The sequence below is a fragment of the Ambystoma mexicanum genome, chromosome 9 (assembly GCF_040938575.1).
Source record: "Ambystoma mexicanum isolate Mex_15411 chromosome 9, UKY_AmexF1_1, whole genome shotgun sequence".
NCBI lineage: Eukaryota > Metazoa > Chordata > Amphibia > Caudata > Ambystomatidae > Ambystoma > Ambystoma mexicanum.
Window position 1 is genome coordinate 989,880,564 of NC_090931.1, and position 26,750 is coordinate 989,907,313.

Genomic DNA, 26,750 nt, shown 5'->3' on the forward strand with positions numbered 1-26,750 from the left:
GCTGCCAGCACCTGCTGATGAGTCTGTTGAAAGCTATTTATGCTTGCAATGTTGCACACAGACGTGATCCACAGCAGAGCTTTCACCCACTCGTGGGGACAAAGACATCCACCTGGGGAAAAGCCTCCCTAAAACCACGTTACCAAAATCCTACTCTCATGGTTACCCTTTTCTCCCACCATTCATAATGGAACCAGGTGTTATTGTAAAGCCATGACTGTGACAAATGTAAAACATACTGGGACGAAGAAGAACATGAGAATCATATGGAATACTCACATGTACAGTCAGCCATGTACTGTAATGAGGTGGCTCTTGGACCGACCCTCCCAGGTTCAGCCTGGGTCCTTTCTCTCCACCGCCTCTCTCTCCACTTGTGGTGTTCCCAGGGCTCTACCCTCTCATCCTGGCTCTTCAATGTCTATCTGGTCCCTTTGGCCTGCCTGATCTCTACCCTTTCCTCTAACTTTCAGTGTTATGCAGATGACACGCAGCTCTCTTTCAGGCTACCTTCGGTCGCCTCCTCCTCCTTGCTTATCCCTGACTGTCTGTCTGCTATTCAGGCATGGTGTGCCTCTAATGATCTCTGCCTTAATGCTAGTAAGACTGACATTTTCCTTCTCATTAGGACCCCTGCCCCCACTGTTCCTTTCTCACTCTGGCTGCCCTCCTTGGGTCCTCTCCCCTTGCACACCTATGAGGCAATAAACCTTGGGGCCATGTTTGACTCGACTCTCTCCTTCGCTCCTCACATCATGGGCCTTGCCAAGAAGGCCGATTTCCAGCTGCTTTTCTTACCACCTCCAAGAAGCTCCCGTCTCCAGAGCTCTGGTTTTATCTAGGCTGGACTACTGCAACAGCCGCTTTCTCAATCTGCCTATCTCTACTCTTTGCCCTCCTCAACTCATCCAGAACAGGGCCATAAGACTTATCCATGGCTTCAAGCGCAGGGACTGCATCTCTCTGACCCTGAAATCCCTCCACTGCTACATGTAGCTGCAAGGATCAAGTTCAACATCCCCTACATCGTCCACAAGGCTTTCTGGGGCTGTGGCCCTCACTATCTTCAACTCTCTCTTCCTTAATACCTTTCTTCTAGGGCCCTCCACTTGTCTACCACTAACTCTCTGTGGGTCAGTCGTTTCTCCAAGTAGAGAATAAGGAGTAGATCTCTCTCCTCTGTAGGTGCCTCCCTGACTCTCTCCGCCTTGAGTCAGATCTCCTTAAGTTCTGGAATGCTCCACAAGACCTTCCTTTTCTCCTCCTCTCTCTCGCGCCCTCTACTCTGCTAACCTACCCTTGCTCCTTCCTCTGTGTGCTAACTGGCTGCTTGCGGTCCTCTGAGTCTTACAGGGCACCAGGCCCCCCCCGACCAGTCCCCATACACTTACCACCTGGCCCTTGCACTGACGCCTGGCTTATCTTGCACTACCGGGCTGGGTTGCGCCTTGTAGTTCCAGCCTTCCTTGCACTTACTCAGAGACCTGCTGCTTTGGTTGCACTTCCTCATGTACCCTCTCCCCTGCACTTCTTGTTGTGTACTTGCATGATCTAAATGACAGTAGGTCTAATAAGATTGCTTGTCTTGTCTTCCCTCTGTTCCCTTCCCTTGCCTGAATGCACCTTGAAACATTTGTGTATAGGCGCATAATAAATAACAAATCAATCAACCAATCAATACTAAAGAGGCTTTAGTGAATGGTGCTGACATTACTCAAGAGCGGTTTCAACAACATAAAGCAGAAAGTAAGAAAGGACCATGAGAGTCTCAGCGCGGAAGCCTGCATTACTCAACGCAAGCCCGAGAAGTTCAAACTGGGACGACCGAAGGCGAAGCAGAAGCAGATGCATTGCGCCCGAACGACAGGGCGCTGCTTAATTGTTCTTTGAGCTGGCAGTTAGCCAACTCACTTGTTAGTGTCGCGACCTCAGAGAGGTAGACCGTCAGGTCCGTAAATGACCCAGAGAACCCCAGTCTGCCGCAGAGCCATGCAGGAAGCAAGAAAACGGAAGAGAGGCGCCCCCACAACTCTTTGAGGAACCAGAGCAGTGTCCCAAGTATACTGCAGGTAATGAGAATGGCGGGAAGACCGGGTGAGGTACAAGAAGTGGGATGTCCTCACAGGGAGGGACTCTCCTCCTGGGGACAAAGACATTTATCTGGGGAAAAGCCTCCCTAAAACTCTATTACAAATCCCCTACCCTCAAGGTCACCCTTTTCTCCCACCATTGATAGTGGAATCATGTGTTATCATAAAGCCATGAGTGTGAAAAATGGAAAACATATTGTGACAAAGAAGAACATGAGAAGCATATGGAATAACCTCATGTAAAGTCAGCCAAGTAACGTAACGAGGTGAGCCACAGGAGGCACGAACAATACTAAAGAGAGTTTAGTGAATGGTGTTGACATTACGCAAGGGAGGAGTCAACAATATAAAGATGAAAGCAAGAAAGGACCAGGAGAGTCTCATCGCAGAAGCCTGCAGCACGCAAACCAAGCCTGGGAAGTTCAAACTGGGAAGACCGAAGGTGAAGCAAAAGTATCTTGCCACAATAACAGGGCCCTGCCGAACCGTCCTGGGAGCCAGCAAGGAGCCAAATCACTTGGTGGTGGCGTGACTTCAGAGAGATGGACCGTCTGGTCTGAAAACGATGCAGAGGCCACCAGCTTGTCACAGAGCTGCGCAGGAAGAAGGAAGAGAGGCTCCCATGACCCTGTGAAGAACAGGAGCCATGTACCAAGGATACGGTAGGTAACGGGAAAGGCAGGAAGACTGGGTGGGGTCCGGGAAGTGGCCAGAATAGAACAAATTGCAGCAGGAGTCATCTCCCTCGTCGCAGTGGTTTGTCAAATACCATTGATAAAGCAGATAGCATCAGGAGTCATCTCCCTCGGTGCAGTGGCCCAACAAAAACCACTGTGAAAAGAGAGTGCATCATGATTCATCTCCTCATGGAAGTGGTCTATTATATTATAATTATAGCTTATACCACTATCCAACAGAGTGCCTCGGGAGTCATCTACCTCGTCGCAGTGTTCCATCTAATACCACAAATAAGACTGAATGTAATGGGAGCCCTCTCCCACATGGTACTGGTACATCAAATATAGCCGGAAAACCAGAGTGCTTCGGGAGACATCTCCCTCATCAAGATATTACTTTTGTAGAAAACACTAAGGGGACATATGGAAGAAATACAGAGAACCCTGGCATCCCTGGGCAGAATGTTAAGTGTAAGCCAAACAAGGCTGTGAGTTTAGGTACTTCCTGGAAGGGATTAAAGCGACTGATGCAAGTTGTTTACTCAAGGGCTTAAAAACCACTGTGTGGAGCTTTTAAAGAAGGAGCAGGAGAAGGGAGCCCTTTCCCTGGTCCATTGTAGAGGAACATTGAAAGAATTACTCCTTCATGGCTATAAGACTCAAGTGTTAACCAGGAGAAGGGAGACATTCTGCTGGTGAAGGAAACACAAACTTTACTATAGTTAAAAGCTTATGTTCCTAGTGTTAGAGGTAGATTAGATGGTTTTCTGACTGAAGAAGGGAAGAAAATGTTTTTGACAGACATTCTGACAGATCACTACGTTTTCTTAGGTTGCGGCAGGGCAAGTCCCTTACACATAGGGAAAGATAGCTTTCTTTATTTCTACAATATAGGGTTTATAGCGCATGCCATGACCCCTCCTTGTCAGTTTCCTTCTTCCACACCCTCACAGCCCCCTACGCCCCTCCTCAGTGGTCTGCGGGGTGTGGTCACCGTGTTCAGGGAGGCGTTGTTGGAGAGTGATGAAGCTGCGCTGGTAGAGGGGCTTGAAGTCTTGTTATTCAGCCCTTGCATGGGGGAAATGCAGCATCATCTATGTTTCTCCCAAGCCAGGCAGCATCAGTGTGTTGCACTCTTTTGCAGTGGTGTTGACTGGGCATGGTAGTAAAGAAGACAGGATCGGAGGTTATCTGGGTAGAAGATGAAGGGGGAGCAGATGGAAGAGAAATGGGAAGGGGGCAGATGTGGGGGCAGTCTTTGCATCAGTCAGATTAGGTGGTTGCTTTGGAGCACCAGTTTTTAGGGTCCCCATCTGAAAGCAGTAGGAGTGGATCCACTCCGCATCATTGTGACGAGATTAGTGTTTTGCAGATGTGCTATGCTAGATTGCTAATTTAAACGGAGCCAGCCGGGAAACGAGCAATGCGTCTGAGCACACCGTAATCCTTTTACCCACTTGGCTTGGCGTAGCACTATTTCCAGTGTTGTGCTGCAGCAATCACTTCGCGTCTGCAAAACAAAGGAGGTGATGCCTGGAAGGTTTGAAATTAACCACTGGCATCACTTCAGTCCATCGTTGTTCTTTGCCTGCTAAGTCATTACAGAAAGGAGAAAGACCATGTGCAAATCAGGCTTGATCACACCTAAAAAGGGACAATCCAACCCGAACTGCTGGGTCACATTCTCGAGACCACAAGCATCCCCAGACATGTATGTTTCAGACTAGAGGGTTGCCAGAGCGATGGCAGTGGTTAAGATTAATTCTAAAGCTTCCAGCCATCACCTCTTTTGTTGGCCTGCAATCGCTCAGTCTGACAGGTAGGCAGAGGGAGTCCAATGAGAGCAGGCCTCTCGCCCCTCCCGAGAATGCCCTCCAAGGTGGAACTTGAGTATTTATTATTGACTATTGTTCTTGAGATAATATGACAGTAAGGGTATTGACGAACTCCCAAATTGTATTTTCACATTCCTGATCAAACAGGCTTTGATTGGCTAGAAGGTGTCAGAGAGAAGGGAATAGCAAAGTGGTTGGTAGGAATTTAAATGCGACCAGCGATGCACAAAGCCACAGAGCTCCCGACAGCCTGACCCACTGCAGGATTCATTTTGACAGCTTATCAGTGTTATTTTAAATTAATTGTTAAATTTGGGACTGGAACAAGAGGTCGTGTGTTAATTATTATCGTCTGCTTCCCCGCGAGGGGCGTGTGCTAGTTCCCTCCGTGTAATTACAGGCAGGGCATTTCATCTATTGTACATGTCTATTAAGTGCGTGGACAGATCGAAGCTCAGATCTTTGCTTCGGGAAGAGGCTGGTCGTGTGCATGGCATCAGTCATTTCAACGCTATGCACTGCAATCCAAGAACATGCTTCTGTTTCACTTGCAGACCACGGCCCTTAATGCTCTGTCGGTTAGTGTGTTTCTAACTACCTGTGAGTGGGAAGAAATCAAAGGGTATGCCATGGCTCTTCTGGACTCCTGAGGTATGAGGACGCGAAATGTGGGTCTGATCCCCAAAATTAGGCTCGCTCTAGGGATCTGGTGACTATGTATATGTTTGTCTCTTTAAGGTTTGGAAAGGGCACGGCCCCTAGATGCCCCACTCTGCACTGACAAAAGCATGTGTTACAAGGTCAGACATGAATCAGACACTTTGAAGGACTGCGACATTGAGTCGTGAAGACATGAATCAGACACTTTGAAAGACTGTAGTGCCATGGGAAGAATCGAGTAGCATTTAATCAGCAAAGCTGTGTTGGGGCGTGGCATGGTGCTTGGGATCATGCATAGTGTCACTGAACTGATGACTCTTAAACTCCTTGTCAAAGGTTGACATACATTGGACCCTAGAACTGCAAGGATTCCCAGGGAACTGAGGCCGGCCTAGCAGGACGCCTCCCATCCCTGATCTGCAAGAGGGCTTTCCAGGCACTGACGCCTGCAGTACAACCGGCCTCCACTGGCACTGCAGAGAGGGCTGGAGGCCTCCCCTGGTACTGACCCCTGAACCGGGTCCCCGGTCAGTGGCCAGAATCAGCCGTTCCACATTGAATCTTTTAAAAGTTGAGTAATGAGTCATGAGGACCAAAGCTGAAAATGGTGCAAAGTAGATAAAGGGTCTCATTACGAGGAATGCGGTAGGGGGTTAATCGCACTGGTAGAGCTGCCGGCGCCGTTAACTCCCTACCGCCCCATTACGAGGTCTGCTTGCGGGTCCTGCTAAGGACGCCTGGTAAAACCAGGCGTCCTTAGCGGGTCCCGTGCGCAGACCAGGATGCTAACAACGGGCCCATCATTAACGGGCCCGTTGTTAGCATCCTCCCCATTCCCATTGAGCCATATGGGGGGTTCAAATGGGAATGGGGATGTACCGGGTTCCTTGAATGGGGAAATACCAGGCCCTACAGGGTCGGAATGGCCCGGTATTTCCCCATTCAGGGAACCCGAACCCGGTATCCGGTATGGGGCTAGCCATGCCGCTAAAAGTGGCATGGCTACCTCCATACTTGTAATGAGGCCCTAAGTGACTGCTGCGGGGGCCTGTGTGTAATCTGCATGCCTCTACAACTGCCTTAAATCTGTGCCGCAACAACTCGGGCCATTTGTTCTTTATGCGGAAGTGAATAATGTTGGGTTTGCTTTCCATGTTTGTATAAAGAGTTCTCATATATTGTGGGGTTGATGTGTTCTGTGACGTGAAGAAGTGGTTTGCAAAGCCACTTAAACGTGCAATTATTTCCACTGGCATAAATGGGAACTGTCCAGAGCACCCAAAAGAAGGTTTGAATCCCATTTTAGGCCAACTCAGACCTTCATCCTTCTGAAGTTGATAAGTTGAGCGACATGAACAATTGGGTAGCAAAAACACCTGCTTTAAGGTGCTTAGAATCTGTAGACATCCAGCATTAAGTGCTATAAAAAACATAATATTATCATCTTCTCCATTCATTCTCATGCTGCCTCATTAAGTTTGTTTGATTGTTTGTTTATTTATTTGGTAATGCGCGCCGAACCCTCAGGTAGCTGAGCGCAACAGGACAAGTAAACTTAAAGCTTAGTTACAGCAAATACAATGGGAACAAACATACAGAGATATAATTTGCTACCACTTGCGGGTTACAGAGAGGGAGTGGTGCTGTAGGTCACATATTACATATTACAGTCAAATAGTACAGTGGGTATCAGGTACAGTGAGTGTGGTAGAGCCGTAGGCCGAGACTACCGTGAGGCAGCAATATAGAAAGTGGAGCAGAGATAGGGTAACAAGTATCAGGTGCAGTCCTGGTGAGGTAGGGTGGGTGTTAGAGGTCATTTGTTCGTAATCAATTTAGCATATTACGTCTAAATTTAGGGTAAGGTTGTTCATTTCTAAGTTCTAAGGGGAGTGCATTTCCAGGATCGAGCTGCTTTGACCGGGAAGCTGGAGCCACCAGCTGTGGTTCGTTTGAATCTAGGAATCTCTAGAAGGTGGGCATTGGCAGATCTAATTGGGCGTGTTGAGGTTCTCCTGTTAATTCTTTCTGAGAGATATGGTGGTGCTAAGTTGTTCAGGCATTTGGACGGTGGTGAAGCTGTTTTAAGAAGAATCCTGTCGTTTATTTTTAAGTGGATTTATTTCTGCTAGTTAACAAGACCTTCATTAGAGATGAAAATGTATATGCTGCAAAACCCATAAACCAGCGTTGCCAAAATAGATTTGCATGAAACAGTTATCACGGAGAGCCAGCAGATATGGAACTTGCCACATCAACCTTTGTTTTCCCGGATGACAGATGCTAGACTCTGAGACGGCGGCGGTGTGTATGGTTCTAGCCGTGGGCTGCCATGTTTTTTTGCTGCAACCTCTGCAAGTCTCCCTAAATCTTTAGTTTCTGTTGCTGTTGTTGTGTAACCTGGTTTTAATACCTTGATCAAGGAAGAGCACTAAGAAATGGCAGCACGTTTACCCAAATAGCCAAATACCAGGCCACAGTTTATAATAAATGCAATCGCAAAGGTTGTTGATGAGATGACTTGCATCTTTATCTCTGTGTTTGTACTGTTTTTTTCTATCTCACTTAATGCATATATGCTGTGGGAGTTTCCTCCCAGGGTCTTGTTCAGGGGTTTGCAGTGTACCGTTTTCATTTTTCAAGCCAAGGTAAAGAAGGTTTTCCCTTAGCAAAAGTGGAGAGTGGATGGACGGTAAAGACTAAAGCAGAAAAAAAGTGACGGGGGACTGAAGGCAGGAGAAGAGAGTAGCGGTTCGAATGTGAGAGGGAGGGAATTTATAGAAGGAGATTGGGAGTAGATGGAAGAGTTTGGTAGTGGAACGGGGGATCGAGATTGAGTAGGCTGACGGGAAGAGTGAATTTACCACTGGAACACATTCAGAGATCTATTAAATCAATCTGTTTCCAGCCAACGTGAGCCGCTAAGCCCACAAATCCAACAGTAAAACAACTTAAAAAAACATGAAACATGTGTCCCTAAAGTTCATCAATGTTACACTCATGGCCGCCATTAACTCCACCGACCCTAAGCTCTACCTCTTCATCCTGCCCACCTGGGGCCCTCTGTCAGTATCCCCATCAGGGCCCTTTTCCATACATCTGCCTTCTCTATGTATCCTTTCTTATGAGGTTCGATCATTGTCCCTTAACATTATAGGTGCAGCTGGCCATTACCTAACGTGTACCCCTGATAAAAGCCCTCCATCCGGATTTCGGACTGAAACATATTGCAGTGATATGGCCCACAGTTCGAGACTTCTGTCTGTCATGAAAGGCAGAGCAGTTCTAGAACATGAAAGGGGTACTTATTTTTACATTCGCTGTTTCTTGATGCTACGATGTAAATTGTTGCACAAGGGAAGGTACAACTAACTTGGTTTTCAAAACGCTCTACATTTTTAGTGGGCATCTTAATTATGATTGTTTTAAAAAAGAACCCAAAGAACCAACTAAATACCTAGTTTTGTGCCAAAGTGACAACTGCGCAATCAGTCCTGTGAGTCTTGCAGTGGCATTTGTGAGAGGATGCTTGCTTACTGACGAAACCATGTCTGGTATCAGTATAGCGTGCCCGCTTGTCTGTGAGTGTCTGCAATTTCTGATAAGTGCTCTGGAGATGATGCTGTTTCTTGGCCTGTTCTCTAGAAATATCTGCACAATTCTGATACAGCAATCAATGGAGTAACTAATTAATCCTTGGTGAGGTCTTTTTGTATTTCTAAATTCTCTTTAGTGCCCGTGTGGCCTGAGGGAATTTAGGCCGCTTTGCAATACAATTACAGCACACCATAAAGGAAAAGATTGAAATACAATAAAACACTGCAGAATAAAAATACGCTTTTCAAAACACACTGTAAATAGTGAATGGGCAGGTTGCTAAGAGGGAAAAGCAAACTTAAACACGGGTGTTTTCAATGCTCATGAGACTAGTGGTTTGGGCACCAGTGGATATTGGGGTTAAGGAATTTCACTGTCTATGCATTGTTCATCTTGAAGGAGTTCCACTTACCCAAGTTGAGGCACTATGCAGTTTGACTAGCATTTGGGCATGGCTGCAAGCAAATGTGAGCTTCATATTTTCAGAGATGTGAAAAGAGGGCCACACCCCCACATAGTTCATTCTTCTGGAGAACTGCCTACAATTCCATTCAGGAAAGATCTGGTTTTGACAAATCGAGATAGCTGCATTGGCTTGAACTTTGCCCACTTGGTCCTATGTCTGGAAATGTTGCTGAGAGCAAAGATTCTCTCATCAGGGGATTGGTTGTGCCAGATACATCCTTCAACAGCAACTGGCGATTTTCCACATTCCATCAAATATGTTGTTCTGTCTCAGTATATGTCAATCCTTAATTTCATTGCCACTATAAATCTGAATCTCAAACGGTGTATTTACTTCAATAAACTACTGGAGAGCAGATGGCTTGTCAAGTCGAGACCATTATAGAACATAGGTGCGATGGGAGAAGTGTAGTGGGGGCATATGCAATTCACAATGTTTAGGACTAATCCCATATGTGTCAGTGCTTCAAAAGATACCACCAGTCAATATGGTTGAAGGCCTTCTCAGCATCCAGAAAGACAGCTCCATACATTCACTCCCTTCGGCCTCAGACAAGGTCAGTTCCTGATTTTGTCAGACACATGTCTTTTTTTGCTTCTCACAAACTCTTTGCCAAAATCCTGCTGTCTCTGGTAATCAAGCATATCAGTCTATAGCTTCTGCAACAAGTCACCTGCCTATCTCTTTAAAAGCAGATGGGCGGAGTCATGCTTTTGGCTTGCTGATAGACTGTTCGCAGTTGCAAATGTAGATGGCATTCCATGGTGGATGCCGATTGCGGAGTCATGCTAAGAATCTGTATACCCCAAGTATCTTCCAAGTGTTCCGTACACATATTGCTGCATGGATTAAGTCTAAACTATGGGCCCTTCTAGCAATTCCAGATCTACTGAGCTCAGTCGGGCAAATTTGATAGTCTGCAAACGTCTTGAAGAGCATCAGTCTTTGCAGGAGTCTCTGATTGAAATTATTAATTTCTTCAGAGATACATTTAATTCTAGCAATAACATTTTCATTGTTACCATGAGTGTGACCCTGACCAATGAAGAGTTGGCTTACACAGGACAGAAAATAGTCATTCTTATCTGCAGTCAATTTGTTGAGTATACATTCCTATAGAATTCATGTTGGGTTTCCTGGTTCTTTGACAGGTGACTTCTGCACATTTCCCTTCTCTCCCAGTTCTCTGCCCCTATCTCTGAATTTGAAGCTGGACACCTGCAAATCTGTTCAGATTACAGACCACTCCTTTGCAAAGATCTTTTTTTGGCTCCTTCCTTCTAAGCTTTGCATTTCTCTGAGGACTGGTTGAAAGAACGAGACACAGGGCCTCATTACAAATGTGCCGGTTCGGAAACAACAGTGCCAGTAGGCTTACCGACACTGTTGTTTCCGGACCGGCACAATACAATTCTGCGGGCGGGTACCGTCCTGTTTGCCAGGGTCAGACCTGCCGGGCATGACGGCATCCGCTCGCAGAGTTCTCACGGGGGCACCAACACCGTTGTGAACGGTGCCGGTGCTCCCGTGTCCTCATTCCCATGGAGTCACTCCATGGGAATGGGGACTAACAAAATTACTGGCGCCTGGCTTCCCGGGCACCAGACTTAGAATAGCTTGGTGACACAGGGAAGTCAGGCGCTGGTAATTCATTACGGGTCCGGCAACTACCTGCCAGTTTTACTGGCATGGTTACCGCCAGACCCGTAATGAGGCCCATAGTCTAGATCGCTTGGCGTGGTAATAAATAATTGACTTTGCTTAAATGTTATTAAAAATGCTTAGACTGTATGGTTTATCCGTTATCTACCATCCTCCGGTACCATTGACAGCACATCAGGTACTCCTGATTCTGTGGTTCAGAATTAATGCTGAACTGTAAGAACTGCTGGATGAGCAACTCCACTAAGAAGTGGAGTGGAATGTTCGAAAATTGAGAAACTTACATTGTACCTACCTATTAGTTCAGAGGTAAAAAATATTCAGAGCGATACCTTGCATATAGCACAAGGCCCACAGACACAATGTCACAGGTTTAGAGGATGCTACTCTGGCCTGAAGTTTAATATACGCACTATTGCACCTCCAAACTGCTCCTACTCTTCAAAAATTATATCGGGAGATATTGACACCAGTTTCATCACTGCTAAGAAATGGCACAAGTATGGTAACTAGTGTCGGAAAAAACAAACTGATGTTCTGTTATTTTAAACTTTGGCCTTTTATGATTTTTTTCCATTCTAAAAAGCTACCACAAATCACTGATTTCACAATTGTTTTTTTATGAGAAATATTAAATCCACTAAACACATTTGAATAGAATTCAGATAAACCACTCAGTATGTTCATATGTCTTCCGAGTCTTGAAAACTTTAAATTCATTTTGATGGGAATGCTCCTAGAAGTAAACAATGCATTCAAATCCATTATGCATTATGTGCACCCCTCTTCCTGCACAGTTTATAAGCATATGCAATATATTATCACAAGTCAAAGACAACAATTTTTAATAGCTCAGAATTCCATTTACTGTTACTACTGGAGGGGAGCCCTAGGATTGTAACAGCAGGTCAGGAACAAGGGTTCCCATCAGTAATCACATTTATGTCTCAATCGTTCCATGGATCCAAATGGTTGTCAGGATCTCCACCCATGCTTGGGGCGCCATGCCACCCCACCACTCCCCCGCAAATCTCTGCACTTCACCATCCTCTTCTGTTCTGCTCGCAGACTCTATCTCTTCCTCCTCTCAATCTTACCCAACAGTGCTGGAAATGGAAGTTATTTACTGGTGGATCCCACCAGCAGGGGTGAGTGGGTTGGAGAGGAGTGGGAAAAGGCGATGCGGGAAGATTTTTCATAGCCCCCCAACAAAAATTAGTGCCTTTCAGGATACATTAATCATGAACACTTTTCAACCTTTCTCTCTTTACCTCTTCCTCCTCTGCTCATCGCCAGATTGACTGGCAATCTATCAAACAAAGGGACAAGTATAAACTTCTTCTCATCCTCTTCAAAACTATCCAAGGACTTGTCCCACCTTTCCTATCTACTCTATCTACTCATCTCACAACCTACTCTCCTCCTCGTTCCTTAAGATCATCCTCATCGCACCTCCTTCACCACTTCTCCCTCTCGTTTCCACACTTTCTCTCCTCCCTCTCCTACCCTGGAATGCTCTTCCTCTCCCTTTCTGCATTACTCCAACTCTGCTACTATTTAAATCCAACCTAAAACCTCTCCTTCTTTCTGAAGAGCTTGTTTCCTAGCACTCACCACTGTTTTTCTTTCTCCCTACTCTTCCTGGACAACCGTACAGCACTTGTCCGTCACCCCTCTGTCCCTCCACTATCCCTTTCTATGTCATTCTGTCCTGTGCTTGTCCCTGGTTCATGTTTCCATCTTCCCCTGCAAAATCTGGGCTTCAAGTCAAATTCTCTCACCCCATTGTAAAGGGACACTGTCCTCCTCTCTGTTATCAATGGTACATTTTGTAAGTGTTTTTGTGCCAAAAATGCATTGCTTTCCCTGTGATTTATTATACATAAATGAATAAAGTAAATAAATGAACCCCTGGAAAATAACCTATGAAAGGAGTGTTTCCTTTCCTATAATGTTGGAAGCAAAGTTTAAACAGTACACACCTTTAAAACCTAGTATCCTAATAAGCAATGTCACAGGTGTACTGACCAGGCGTTCAAGTGGTATTGTGGTTAAGTGTCTCCACCATGAACCTAATATTGTGGGTTTGTATCCTGCCTCGTTTAAGCAGGTCTAAATTACTGAAACACGTGAAGGGTGCAAACAGATACCCCGGATTTCAGGAGACATTTCTTGTGGGATCCCAGATTTGAGAAAATACAGCCCAATGACCCGCACTGCTTCCCAATTGAATCGTTAAAAAAAATATTAACGGGATCAGCCGCCAGGGGGCGCACGGATGCGGATCCCTTCTGTGTGAGCTCCGTCTCCCAGACCCCCAAAAGTGCCCTGAGCCCCCACTTTTGGCCCCCCCACCCGCGCAACAATGACGGCCGAAGCTTCAAGAACCCAGCCCCCACATACTGTGCGAAAACCCGGGGAAAATCGGAGCAGTCTTTCCATAAAAATCACCTCGTTCCACGCCTCCCCCTCCGGGCCCTCGTAGCAGCGTCCTGGACGAACACCTCAGAAGCGGGAGACCCGGGACGGCCGGCCCCACCCATCGCTCTCCTGTGGAGTCCCCGAACCGCGTTGCGGCTCCCCTTGCCGGCTGTTCCCCCCCCCGCCTTGCCCGCAAGCCTCCGTGGACCGGGAGTGCCATGCAGGAGAGGCGCACACTTCCATCTCTTACGCCGAGGCACATGTGCAGCCCCAGACAACGTGTGCGAGGCGAAGGACCATCTGGGTGAGTGCCCTCTGCCCACCACCCGTGTGGCCTCCCCTCAGCCCCTGCAAAACGTCCCTGTGGAGGCGCTCCCGTCCTTCACACCACCCGCGGGCAGTGTTCCTCAGCCCGCGGGGGTGAGCCTTTCTCCCCCCCGTGTTCACTAACGGGCTCAATCGGAGCGGGCCTGACACTCCACTGCCAGCCACACCCCCCACGTGGAATTCTCAGGTGTCGGCCTGGGCAACCTGACCCCCATTGTCTCTCTCCACCGGAGGTCCTCAGTGATCCACCGGGGTCACAATCACACGGTCCTTTGTACCGGCCCACCATCGTGTGACAGACGCCACGACACGCCACAGATGACCCATTTGTGGCAAGTTGGGCCCACCCCCAGGCACTATTGAGCCCCATGTACCCCTTACGTGTACCCCCACAGGCCCAGAGTGCCCCTCCTGACCCAATACCATTCGCCAATCTGCGAGGGCAGCCCCGTGCCACCGCATGAAGGACCTATTGGCCGTCCCCTCGGGCCAACACGCGGTGCCATAAGCCCTTGCTGCACCTAAAGGATATGCTATGGAGTCCATCGCCTAATCAAGTGCCCTACGCCAGGCGCCTCCAGACGGTATAGCCGCGCCCAGAGCTCCGCTCCACCACCTTGGCTGCACTACTCCACCAGGACCCCACCGACTGCGGCAAGGAATTTGCACCCCGCACCGAGTCCAACATAGAGGGTTGGGCTCCCACTCCTGGGGCGTGTGCCCTCCTCTATATGCCTCCTTCGAGCCCTTGCTGGGACCCAGGCTGTTCACCTCCAAACCCCCCCCCTGACGCAGCCGTCCCGGGACCTATGTGCCGAACCACATAACTGTTGTGACGCCTCGGACACTGCAAGAGAAGCAAGATCAAAGACCAACGCAACGAGAGTTTGACAAGATCGGAGGGTAGGGCCCCTGACCCCAGGGCGTGTGCCTCCTCCCATCGTAATACCTCAGCCTCACGGGACACCTGAGGCATTGCCCTATACCCTACGCCAGCAATGGTTTGAAGTCTCAGTGCAGAGGGTAGGGCCCCCACTCTAGGGGCGTGTGCCTCCTCGTACTCACACATCATATGAGCACCAAAAGCAAACTCACCAAATACGCCTACATCCCTCCGCGTCTGGACTCAGATACCAACGGTAAAATGTCGGCAGAGCCCCCGGAGGCGGGAGCGGCCGCCACCAAGGGAGACATAGCCGCCCTCCTAAGTGAGATCAGAAATATGGGGGCTAATCTAGGAGGCAAGATCGACAAAATGACCCAGAGCATAGAGCTGAGACTAGAAGGCGTCGAAAATAATCAAGCCTCGATTGACACATTGGAGGCCCAACTGGACCTCAGAATGCGCAACATAGAAAAAAGAGAGGAGGACATTCGTTTGAAAATTGACGATTTAGAAAACAGGGAAAGGCGCAACAACCTGAGATTTTTTGGGATTCCGGAACGTGAGGGCGAAACGGAAGAGGACATCAAACAAACTATACATGACATTATCAGGATTCTAGTCGCTGATGAGAATGTCGACGAACCCACAATAGAACGGATACATAGAGCTGGTGGCCCCTCAGGAGGTCTGAGATCTGTATTAGCCAGATTTCATCGATATCAAGACAGAGCAAGAATTCTCACGAAGGCCTGGTCAGGCGATACCCTCACTCTTGGAGGAGCTCAAATAATCATCTTCCAGGACCTCTCATCCCTGACCCTATCCCTACAATGTCTCTGCAGCCCCCTAACAAAATGGCTCAAAGACCAAGGCACGAGATATAGGTGGGGATACCCCTTCTCTCTCACCTTTGAACATGGAAGCAGGCGGATAACGCTCCGCTCCGAGGACAAAATTCGAGATTGTATCTCAGACCTCCTTGGCACTGACCCACGAGAGGGATCACATGACGAATCATCACAGGACAGAGCGAAAATGGGGCCTTTGGGCCCGAAAAGGAAAAAAGTCAAGGGATCCAGAAAATATAGACGTCCTAATGATACCCCGGACAGCAATAAATGAGACAATACGCACTGAACTCTCATCCTGGAGATGTCCATCCAGGACTCAGGGGTCGGAGATTCTGCACCTTGTGATAGCGCAATACCTCATAGCAGCCGAACTTTGCCCACAATGAGCTCACTACTCGATTCATAACGAATGACTGGCTGGCAAACGATGAACCAAGAAATTGCACGTATCGTAACAATATCCTTATCATAATAACAGTTGTTGTTGCTTGTTAAATTTTAATTGATGTTGATTTCTTTAAAATTGGGGGGAGGGGGCTCAAAATGTTAGTTTGGTAACATGGAAGATGGGGGTCGCGTGGCTACGACCCTCAAGGGCGGTCTGGCGATGGGGCGGCAATGTACACCTGGTCCGATGCGGACGCCATCGACACTGGTACTCAGTTCTTCACGAAAAAGAAAAAAGATCGACCACAACTCAGAATTGAGAACTATGGGTATCACACCTAATACCTGAAAAGGGAGGGAGGGGGGTGGGACGAACGAAACTTCTAGGCCCTATTTGGCTCAAAACATCTATCAGCATACTTCCACAGCAGCGACCAATCGCAATAGACGATGCGATGTGCATACCGAACCTACAGAACTCATCAATGTTCAGCAGTCGTAACAAATTATGTGACAGGCACGGCACTCTTAAAATTGGCACACTCAATGTCAAGGGTCTCAACTCCCCCACTAAGAAATCGCTGGTATCCCGAGAGTTCAGGAGAGCAAATTTAGACGTACTTTTCTTACAAGAAACCCGATACTGCAAAGGTGAAGAACGGAGGGTACTCTACCCCAAACTAGGCACAGAGCATTGGGGCTCCGGCCCGCTGAAGAAAGCTGGAGTGGGCATTTTGATCAACAAGGCAATACAATTCGAGCTCCTGAGATCCTGGTCAGATGTGAGCGGCAGAGCAATCGTGTTGGTTGGCAAGATACAAGACATCATTATCACACTCACATCCGTGTATGCACCCAACACCGGCCAATCCCGGTTTCTCCAACAAACGATCCCCAAGGTTATGACTGAAGCGGAGGGTGAAGTGATCCTAGGAGGTGACCTCAACACCGGGATGGACCCAGAAGTGGATAGGCAAGCAGGCAGCACTTCCGCAATCCTCCCACTGAGCGGTACCCGCTCGCGCGTTGCAGACCTGATGGATGTCTACAACCTTACAGATGCATGGAGACATATGAATCCGACTCAAAAAGGCTTCACCTTCTATTCGACACTGCACGCCACGTACTCCAGGATAGATTATGTATACTTAACGACTACACTCACCACAGCAACGATAGAAGCCAGCATATCTCTGGTTACGTGGTCGGATCATGATATGGTGCCAGTCCTTCTCGACCAAGTTGCTCTCCCTCGGAAGAGCTCCAAATGGCGTTGTAATGAATCGCCTTTTAAGGATCCAGTCTTCCGGGAACAGCTGGATCAGGATATCACCCATTACTTTGAACAAAACAATACGGGCGACATCTCCACAAACACAGTTTGGGAGGCAGGCAAAGCCACATGGAGGGGAGTCCTCATCAGAGAGGGAGCAGCAAAGAAAAGAGAACGCCAACTCATTGAAAGTAAACTTAGAAGTGAAATCAGATTGTATGGCCCAATCTGCGACTTCCGAGAGACTACACAAGATTGAACAAGCCTCTGCCAAAAGGGAAGAACTGAGACAGCTTGAAACAGGAGACATTGTGTACAAACTCCAATGCCTGAAACAGAAACACTATGAACATGGAAACAAGGCCGGGGCCTTACTCGCTGCAAGACTCCGCGGACAGCGCCGTGAGTGGTGGGTGTCTACCATACACGATGAAGAATCATCCCACGACCATCACCCCCCCAATATCCCCGAAACCTTCACCAATTTTTATGAGAAACTATACACCTCGCAGGCTGCACCACACGCAGAAGCGATCACGGACTATTTGTCCAAAGTATCCATGCCATCCCTCCCATCGGACATCGCGCAAGCCATGGATGCCCCCATCACGGCGGAAGAAGTAGAGACTGCAATTAAAAGACTCCCAGCTGGGAAGGCTCCCGGGAATGATGGATATACAGCAGGATTCTATAAAACGTTTCAGAACGCCTTACTCCCATTCATGGTTGACCTCTTCAACAACATTCTTCTCTCCGTTGTGGCCCCCGAATCCTTTTCAGAAGCATTCATAACAGTCATCCCCAAAGAAGGAAAAGACCCTAAGCACTGCGCCTCATATCGACCGATATCTCTTTTGAATATTGACTCCAAAATCTACACAATGATTCTCACAGCATGCCTAGAATCACACATGCCCTCGATAATCCATAGTGACCAAGTTGGCTTTATCCTCGGTAGACCAGCTGCAGACTCCACACGCAAAACCCTCCACCTAATACACGCAACTAAAACATCTCCAGATATGCCGGCATTGCTATCAATTGATGCCGAGAAGGAGTTTGATAGAGTCTAATGGCACTCCCTAGAGGCCACGCTGAAGCAAATAGGCCTGGGCCCCACCCTTTGACGAGCAATTAAAGCGGTCTACACCACCCCGAAATCTTCTGTAATGGTGAACTCCCAATTTTCTCGCTGGTTCCCGCTCATTAGAGGAACGAGACATGGTTGCCCCCTTTCGGCGATACTTTTTGCACTGTCCCTGGAACCACTCGCCCGAGCCCTCCGGGCGGACACCGCCGTAGAAGGAATCCGAGTAAATGGTAGAGAATATAAATTGGCCCTGTACGCGGACAACATCCTGCTCCATGTACTGAACCCACTGTCATCAATCCCTCGTGCGATCCACCTCATAGAAGAATATGGAACACTCTCTGGCTTTAAAATAAATAGAACCAAATCCATCCTCTTTCCACTTCACGAACCCTCCCCAGAGCAGCATACAGAGCTCGAACACCTTGACCTGACCATGGAGGATTCTACACTGCGCTACCTTGGGATTAACATAACAAGAGACCTGACACAGCACTACGAGGCAAACTTCCCCCAACTTCTCATCGCCCTCAAAGCTGATCTCTTGAAATGGAAACCACTTACAATCTCATGGATGGGACGCCTAAATGCGATCAAGATGGTGACTCTCCCACGTTTCTTATACCCATTCCAGGTTCTCCCCATCACAATCCCGGAACACTTCTTTAGGCAGATCAAGAAAGTCATACTTGAATTCCTCTGGGATGGAAAGAAACCCCGAATACTTTACGATATCCTGATACTTCCGAAGGAACTGGGAGGAGTTGGCCTTCCTGATATAGAAAAATACTATCAAGCAACCCAATTGAGAATCCTGGTCCCACACCTACGGGACAGACAAGACCTTCAGTGGGTCCAGTTAGACAATGATATCCTGGTCCACGTGACCCTCGCAGAATGGTTATGGGTCCCTAGATCAAAGCTTACAAAATGCCTGCGTGACCACCCCATATTGGGCACTATGTGGAATATCTGGAGGAAGGGAAAGGGCATGACTGGGGTCACAACATGGCCCTCCCCCCTTATCCACCTCTGGTCTCCTGGGATCCGTGAGAAAATCCCCGAACATGCCAGGTATCAAACCTGGTTTGCGCCGGACTGGAGAGAGTTGGCCAACTGTGGAGAGAAGAGAAATTCATATCTATCTCGGAACTAGAGGAAGCCCTCCAAATCCGCCCGATTCCAATCTTCCTATACCTACGATTGAAAGGAGTGTTATCGAGAGAAGCGTGGAAGGCCACCACACGCAGAGAACTGACACCCTTCGAAACAATCCTTGATACAACCAACACGACTAAGGGATTAATATCCCGCATGTACAAGGCATTAATCACCAAAGACCAATCTCCAAGCCTCCGCCTCAAAGGAAAATGGGAAAAAGACTTTGACAGAGAATTTGATCAGCAGGCCTGGAACAGAATCTGTGCAACGCCAGCCAAGGTATCAATTGCCACCCAGTACAAGCTCCATGCCGTGAAATTACTCCACCGCTGGCAGTATGACCCATACAGGCTGTCTAAAATGTTTCAAACATCCAGCCCAAGATGCTGGCGACATTGCGGTATGGACGCTGACTATTGGCATATGCGATGGAAGTGCCCCTAAGTGCGCATTTACTGGCAAGAGGTCCTAGGATGGATTAAGCAACTAGATGGCATAGAAAGAGAACCATCCCCCCTCCTGAAGCTGTTTGGTCTTGAAGAGGAAGTCGACGAATTGGTGCGGGTGAAAGGAACATGTCCCCCTTGCTACTTGCAGCTAGAGCAGGCCTAGTTATCAAATGGAAATCCCCAAGACTGCCAAATGAAAAGGACTGGCTCAATATAGCCATGAATATTTACACAATGGAAAAAATAATGGCGGCCCTCCACGGCAAGGCCGCGAGACATGAGGAAATTTGGAGTGACTTCTCAGGCCACTATATCTCGGGACTGGCTACAGAATCTACAGACTCATCACCTAGTCATTGAAAGCCCCGGCTACCCGGTCCTAGCAATGCATGAAAGCCGAATACTACATCACCTAATACCCGTGCCTGTCACAAACCTCGCAGGTAACTCATGACAACAGCAACGACCATCGATAAACATCGCATCGCCCGTTCTAGTCCAGTGCAACAACCGCCGCGCCCCGGAAGTGCTACAAGCAGGGACATGGGGAGGCGGAGGGGATGGGAGTTACACTGTTCACCCGTCAGAAGGAGACGTGTATTTCATTGTATTTTGCTGTTCAAACAAATGTTGTCCGGGTGGGATGCAATATTCTTTTGAAGTAATTATGTGTGCTCAACTATGCATCTACCACCTGATGTTAAAATTAATAAAATTGAATTTAAAAAATAAATAAATATTAACGGGACTGTGCTCTTGTGGCTGCTGAGCATCCCTTCCTATCTTAAAATAGTTTTTGTATGCTCCTTTTTTTCCTTCACTCATCAAACGGTGCATGAATGAGAATAAATGAGGGTTGCTGCTCCTCAACATGGCAATGTGTGAACCACATCAAAGCCCAATGTAGACACGGCGCAATAGCCCGAGTTATGAGCACTGCTCCCACCTTATGTGCCCATGTTTCCGGCGTGGGTGATAAGTCTGGCTTCAAGGCCCAATATCCCGGGTTATTGCTTGCGGCACCAGTCTTCAAGCATAACTAATGAACATTCTACAGGGTTTCATCAAGAAATAATTGACTACCTACCAAACAAGTCCCAGGGGCAAAGATCAACTATCTCATGATAATGGCCTATGTTGTTTTATCAATGCTGTTAAAACCTGCTCCGTGTGAGCAACAACTCACACTACTGCCTAGAGTTTGAAATGAGGTCAAATTAATCATGTGCTTTGACTAATGTTCTAGCTAGGTAATTTCAGTTTATCATAATATGTACATTATAATCTAAGCAGCACCAGTGGAAGTTGTCAAGTCAGATAATGCTGAGCTGGGGAGCATTATAGCTTCATGTGTCGCAGTTGTGGCAGAAGGCCCTTATCACCAGTTAGGGCCCTCATTCAAACATTGTAATTGGCGAATCAGTGGACTGTATGTTTTGATGTTCTCTGTGCTGCCTTAAAAGGTGTCTAGTCTGTAGTCAGTGGCTAATGTTCACTTCTATAATATCACCCAATGCTTTACTTACACCTTTCCTTTGTAAAAGAGAATAGCCCTGGCATGAAATTCATTTACCTGCAAGCGTATATCGACTGGCTAACTCTAGTCACGTTTCAGAAAAACACACTAGCCCTAACTGTATATATTTCATTGCCAGCAGCCTATTGGGAATGTGTGCTCTGTATTAAAATACAATTAATTTATATATGTTCTTACTCTTTCTCTGTTTCAACAGCTCAGAAGAAGCAAAGACGCCACAAAAGAAGGTAACTTCCTTGCATCCTAGTGCTTTTGTTTGGCGGGCCAGCACACATTAGAGCTAATTAGTTAACTTTATTTGATAACGTTTTTGGAAATTGTAGATGAAGCTTTACTTTGTTGACAGATCGGTAAAATAGGTAGCTCCATGTTATGTATCAATCAAGTTAATAAAAAAACCATATGCATAACTCTTCTGGCAGAAAAAGCGCATCAAGGGGTTCGGTTGAAGGAAGTATTCATTTATTGGCAGGAATAGTCGGAGCTGGCATCTGTCATTACCTGTGCACATGCCTGTGCACAGGCATGGCTGAGTCTGTCACTACCTGTGCACAGGCATGGCTGAGTCTGTCATTACCTGTGCACAGGCATGCCCTTCGCCCCCAACATCATGCTGACTCAGCATCAACTCTTTCTTGGGTGGGTTCTCTTCCCGATCCTCAAACATTTTCCATAACTCCAATATAGCTCCAATATAGCTAATCTGTCACTCAACTGTTTCCCACTATATGCGGCATGTAAATATGTGGTCATGTGTTGCAGCACAGATTTGGAAAGACTGCCCCTCCCCCCACCCGAGCCCACGGGCAATGGCTTTGCCATTTTGGCATCTGTTGCGAGTCAATTTTGTGCTATGCTTGCATATTCTGTCCTGATATCGCGTAAGGGACTTGAACAAGGGCTTAAGGGTTGTATCTCCCATGGTGGCACGTCCTTTCTGACTGCCAATACTCACTTGACCTCAAGTCAGGATTTTTTACATGTTTCAAGAATTGTCAAATAATGTATCACAGTTATCGACAGTTCTTAATCAACTTCTCCAAAACCACAGCAGCTCTCAATTTTATTCCACCAGCCTCACTGGCTCACCAAAACCAACAAGAGCACACTCAATTCCCCTCTCACACTCCATTTTCCGCCCTCAAAGGCCAAGCCACAATCCTTCCATATGCGCCTCGAGCCCAACTAAAACGGTACAGCATTCCTTTACAACTTCAACATCAGCTTGCAAAGTTAAAAGCCACCATCTTTTCCCATGTTTTTCCGTTTTCTCTCGCCAACAAGTCTGTGCCCCACTGAGGAACTTTATACACACATCAACACATCATGTCCTATTACCAACCCTTTATGCGTGATGTCACAAGCCCCAATGCAAAATCCCAATACTCAGAGTGCACTCTCAAATCCCACAATACCTCAAGACACAACAACACAAATAACCTACAGCGTCTTCCTGCTTTTCAAATCACAGGGAAATCCAAAACATGCAGTCTTTCTTCTATACTGAGCATATAGCTATATATGTAAAGATAAACTAAGAAACCACTTTCCGTGACCTAAGCTAGCGCCTAGACACAGGGAAACATCTCTTCATCCGTAAACTAAGCTAACCACCTAGAAACAGGCATCCATTCCCGGTTACATGCAAGAGGAACTGGGCCAAGCAAATCCCCTTCCAACAAAAAACAGATGGTCCAGCCATAGGAAAAAGGTTGACTGTGTTTTATTAAAAAATCAACAACAGGGATTGTGATATGAACAATGCAGCATACTCCACACTCGCTCATCGAACTCGAGCCTGTCGTCGTGTTTTGATAATGTATGACGTCACAAAATAAAGTTACACCCGAAAAACCCTGACGTGGATCAGGATTGGTTAGTAAGGTAAACTATATACACATTATATAAGGGGTTAGTGCAATGATTGGATAAACATATCTCGTGGCTCCTCCTGCGACCACCTCTGAAGGTTGCAAATACAAACATTACAGGTTAGTGTCCAGTGATTGGGCAGTGCAACAAAGTCTGAGCTTAACGTGGAAGGTGGATAGGGATTGGGTAAAGAGGGTCTTCTCAGCCTTGGAATTTTGGAAGGTTACCAGGCCAGTGCGAGAACAGCCCGAAGGTGCTGCACATTCTCAACAAGTTACCATCTCTGATATCCTAGGCCTTGAGACAGAACATTTGGCTTTGAACCCTGGTATTACTTTTGTATTATCCTGCCTTCAGTTGACTGGGAACAGCCACCTTAATCTGGCTGAAATGAATAGACTCTGACTTGTAGGTTCATATCACATGTGTAGGGACCACAAAAGTGATTCCTCTTGCTTGCGTTTGAGAATTTTCAACTTGTATTCATGCAGGTGTCCTATCTCTTCTGTTAACTTGGAGCTCTTCCCTCTCTCTGTGTCCTTGGCTAGGCTGTGCACAGTGACTGCACTGGAAGCCCGATCTGCTTGTTTCAGCAGCATCAGCCTGTCAGCGTCTTCTTGTATTCTCGAGTCCTTTCTTCTCCTTTCATTCACTCCAATGTACTTGTGGCTTCCATCTTGATTTACATGGTCACCCATGTTAGTTGCGTTTAAGCATCAGCAAGCAGTTCATATGTATTCTTGTGCAACTTGGAGTTTCTGCATAGCTATGGTGTGTCTGTCCTCTATCTACGTGGGTCATAAGCATGTTCTTTGTGTCTAAAAGTATTGTGGCCTAAGTGTCTGTGTAGTTTCATGCAGGAGTGCGGATGTGCTTCATGTCTAACGCATCTATGCCATAGACTTAGTCGTGGCATCATCCTCTTTCTTTGAGGTTACAGTCAGTCGACTTGCTCCATCGATTGCAGCTGTGTCTCCTCAACACCATCATCAGGATAGGGTCGAAGGGTTGCTTGAGCGAATAGCGTTTCTCACACCTGCGATACATAGATGATGGGGAGGAGGGATCCACGTACACCTCTCGTTTCTCTGCTGTCGAGATGAGAGTGGGATAGGTGCAACTTGGGCCATGTTTAGGTCCCCGTCTTCACCCACGTCACCTTATTCACAAAGGTGACCAGAGCATTTCAGGAGGGTCTGAACTGTAGCACAAAGATTCACTGTCCAGCCCTTTTGCATACCCGACACTAATGTATGACGCGCTCCCAGCAACCATGTGGTTGCTGGGAGCGGAATTTCACAGAGACGGTCGTTAAAGGACCCATCTCCGTGTAATGACTAAAAAAAGTAAAGCATTTATGTCCCCATTGGGTGGATGGAAATGCTAACGTAACAGCCACGGTTTAACACGGGGCTGTCACACTTAAAAGAAAAATCATGACATGGTCAGAAAGGACCCAGTCTTGATGCACAGCTCCCCCTGCACCTGTTTAAAAATGGGCAGGGGGTTGACACTTGTTTCAGGGCATTTAAAAGCACATCCCATTTGTGAAATTGGGATACGCTTTTAAATGCACTGAAATGGCCCCTGCGCAAAGGGAGAAAAAAGGCATCTGAATGAGCACACCTAAAATGCGGTCATTCAGATGCCCTTTGTGAATTGGGCTTCTCCTTTTAAAGGATGTGAGAATCTGACCATGTGCTTCTGTAGTAAATAATGCCAAGCACATTAACCCACTGAGATGTGTGTCTTGAATTGTAATCTGGGATCTGCAGGTTCAGAGATCTCTGTGGCATGTGCATTGACCCGCTGATCTACCGTGCTGGGCTTTAAGCATGTGACCTTTGGATTACATAAATATCTCTACATAGGGCACCTGAAAGCACTAATATTTGTTACTGGGACCACATCTGTGATTTCCAGGCCACATGTAGATCTTCATAGCAAGCATAACAACCTATCAGGCTGTTTTACTTCGTTTGCATACTGTGCCCTGCACCCTACATATGGTAGTTCGCAGGACCAGCTGACTTTCGTAATGGCTGTAATCTCGCCCTCTTGAATTAGTTTCAAAGTTTCAATTGACCTCACTTCAAAAGCACCTGTTATCATCAAAACCATGCCATCTTTCATGAAAAGTTGCAAAATGCAATATTACTGTTTGAAAGCTATCGGTCCAGAGCAAAGTGAAAACAAAAAGTGGCAAAGGTCAATTAACAAGTGGTCGTCACTGAAAAAGCAGTTCATAATCCATGTTATTGTTTCATCACCAAGATCATGGAGACAGTGAGCAGCATTATAGGTGTATGTGCGTTTCTATTTCTGTAAGAGGTTTCCCTTTAGTTGTGGATAATTCACTGAAGATTTCAAAAGAGATTATCTGCTGAGTTCCGAGGAGAGACAAGTTTCTAAAAATTAGAATCCTGTTGTAGTGTTTTGAAGGTCATTCCTGTAAGGTATGCCTTTTTGATGCATTATAACATTGGAAAATGGTTTGCTATGCTAAGCAATTTGTCAGCAGAGGGCCTTAACCACTGTTACAAGGCCTGTTTTTTCTCTCCCAACATTCTGCATCAATTTTCACCAGGAGCGGCCCACCCATAGAGCTCAACAGGAAGCTCGTTATGGAGGAACCAGCCATCAGCCATCCCAGTGTACACACTGAGTGTGTCCTAAGCGGGCTTTGTGTATACTCAATGGGCCATGCGATCCAGGTAGAGCTGCTTCCCCAGCCTGGTATGGCTCATTGGGAGTGCAGGCTGGGGTATCAAAGAGTCAAATGTGCATACAAGGCCTCCCTGCCCATTCAATGGCCCAAGGGCAGTGAAATGGAGTAACTTCAGGTTCACCACACAGGTGCAGGAACTGGGAAGCTCTCCCTGCTTCTTGGTTACAGTTGCATGTTGCACAGGAGCCAGAGGGCCATCATAGCAAGCAGCATGAGGTAGACGGCAACTGGAGTCTGGACTGATATGTATGTGTGTATGTATGTGAATGGGAACATGCAAAGGTGTATGTCTGGAAGGGAGCATCTGAATGAGAAAGAGTGTGTGCAGTTTGGGTGCACATGTGATTGAGTGTCATAAGGAACTCGTGTTAACAACAGTAAAGACAGACACAAGTGATCACAGTCTAAGGGTGTTTATCAAACAGTAAGTGCAGGGTGGAAAAACGCCTAACCTAAACCTAAATCTAAGATGGAAGCAAGCGTTGACTATCAAATGAACAAATATGACAGTCCTTGTGGCGTCTTGTCAAAGTAAAAAGCCTATACTAAAAAAACTAATTACAGAAAGAGTGTGGGATAGGGTATTCAAATAAAGGACATGGGGCCTCATTACGAGGCACCGGTAAGGGTACCAGTGCCGTTAACCCCCTACCGCCGCATTCCGAGGTCCCTTAGCAGATCCCACTAAGACCGGCTGGTTTTAACAGCCGCCCTTAGCGGGAGCCGCTAAGGGACCAGGGAGCTAATAACCGCTATTAGCTCCTTCCTCATTCCCATTGAG

The 26,750-nt window shown here is 47.1% G+C and overlaps 1 protein-coding gene across 3 annotated transcripts in view; it reads left to right on the forward strand.

Annotated features, from left to right (window-relative positions):
- Positions 1 to 26,750, forward strand: part of RAPGEF4 (Rap guanine nucleotide exchange factor 4) — a 1,521,174-nt gene that overhangs the window by 1,165,584 nt on the left and 328,840 nt on the right. For all 3 annotated transcript variants that reach the window (XM_069616226.1, XM_069616227.1, XM_069616228.1), the window contains one exon: positions 21,566 to 21,596. In XM_069616226.1, coding sequence (XP_069472327.1) covers positions 21,566 to 21,596 — 31 coding nt within the window. The remainder of the gene's footprint in view (positions 1 to 21,565; positions 21,597 to 26,750) is intronic.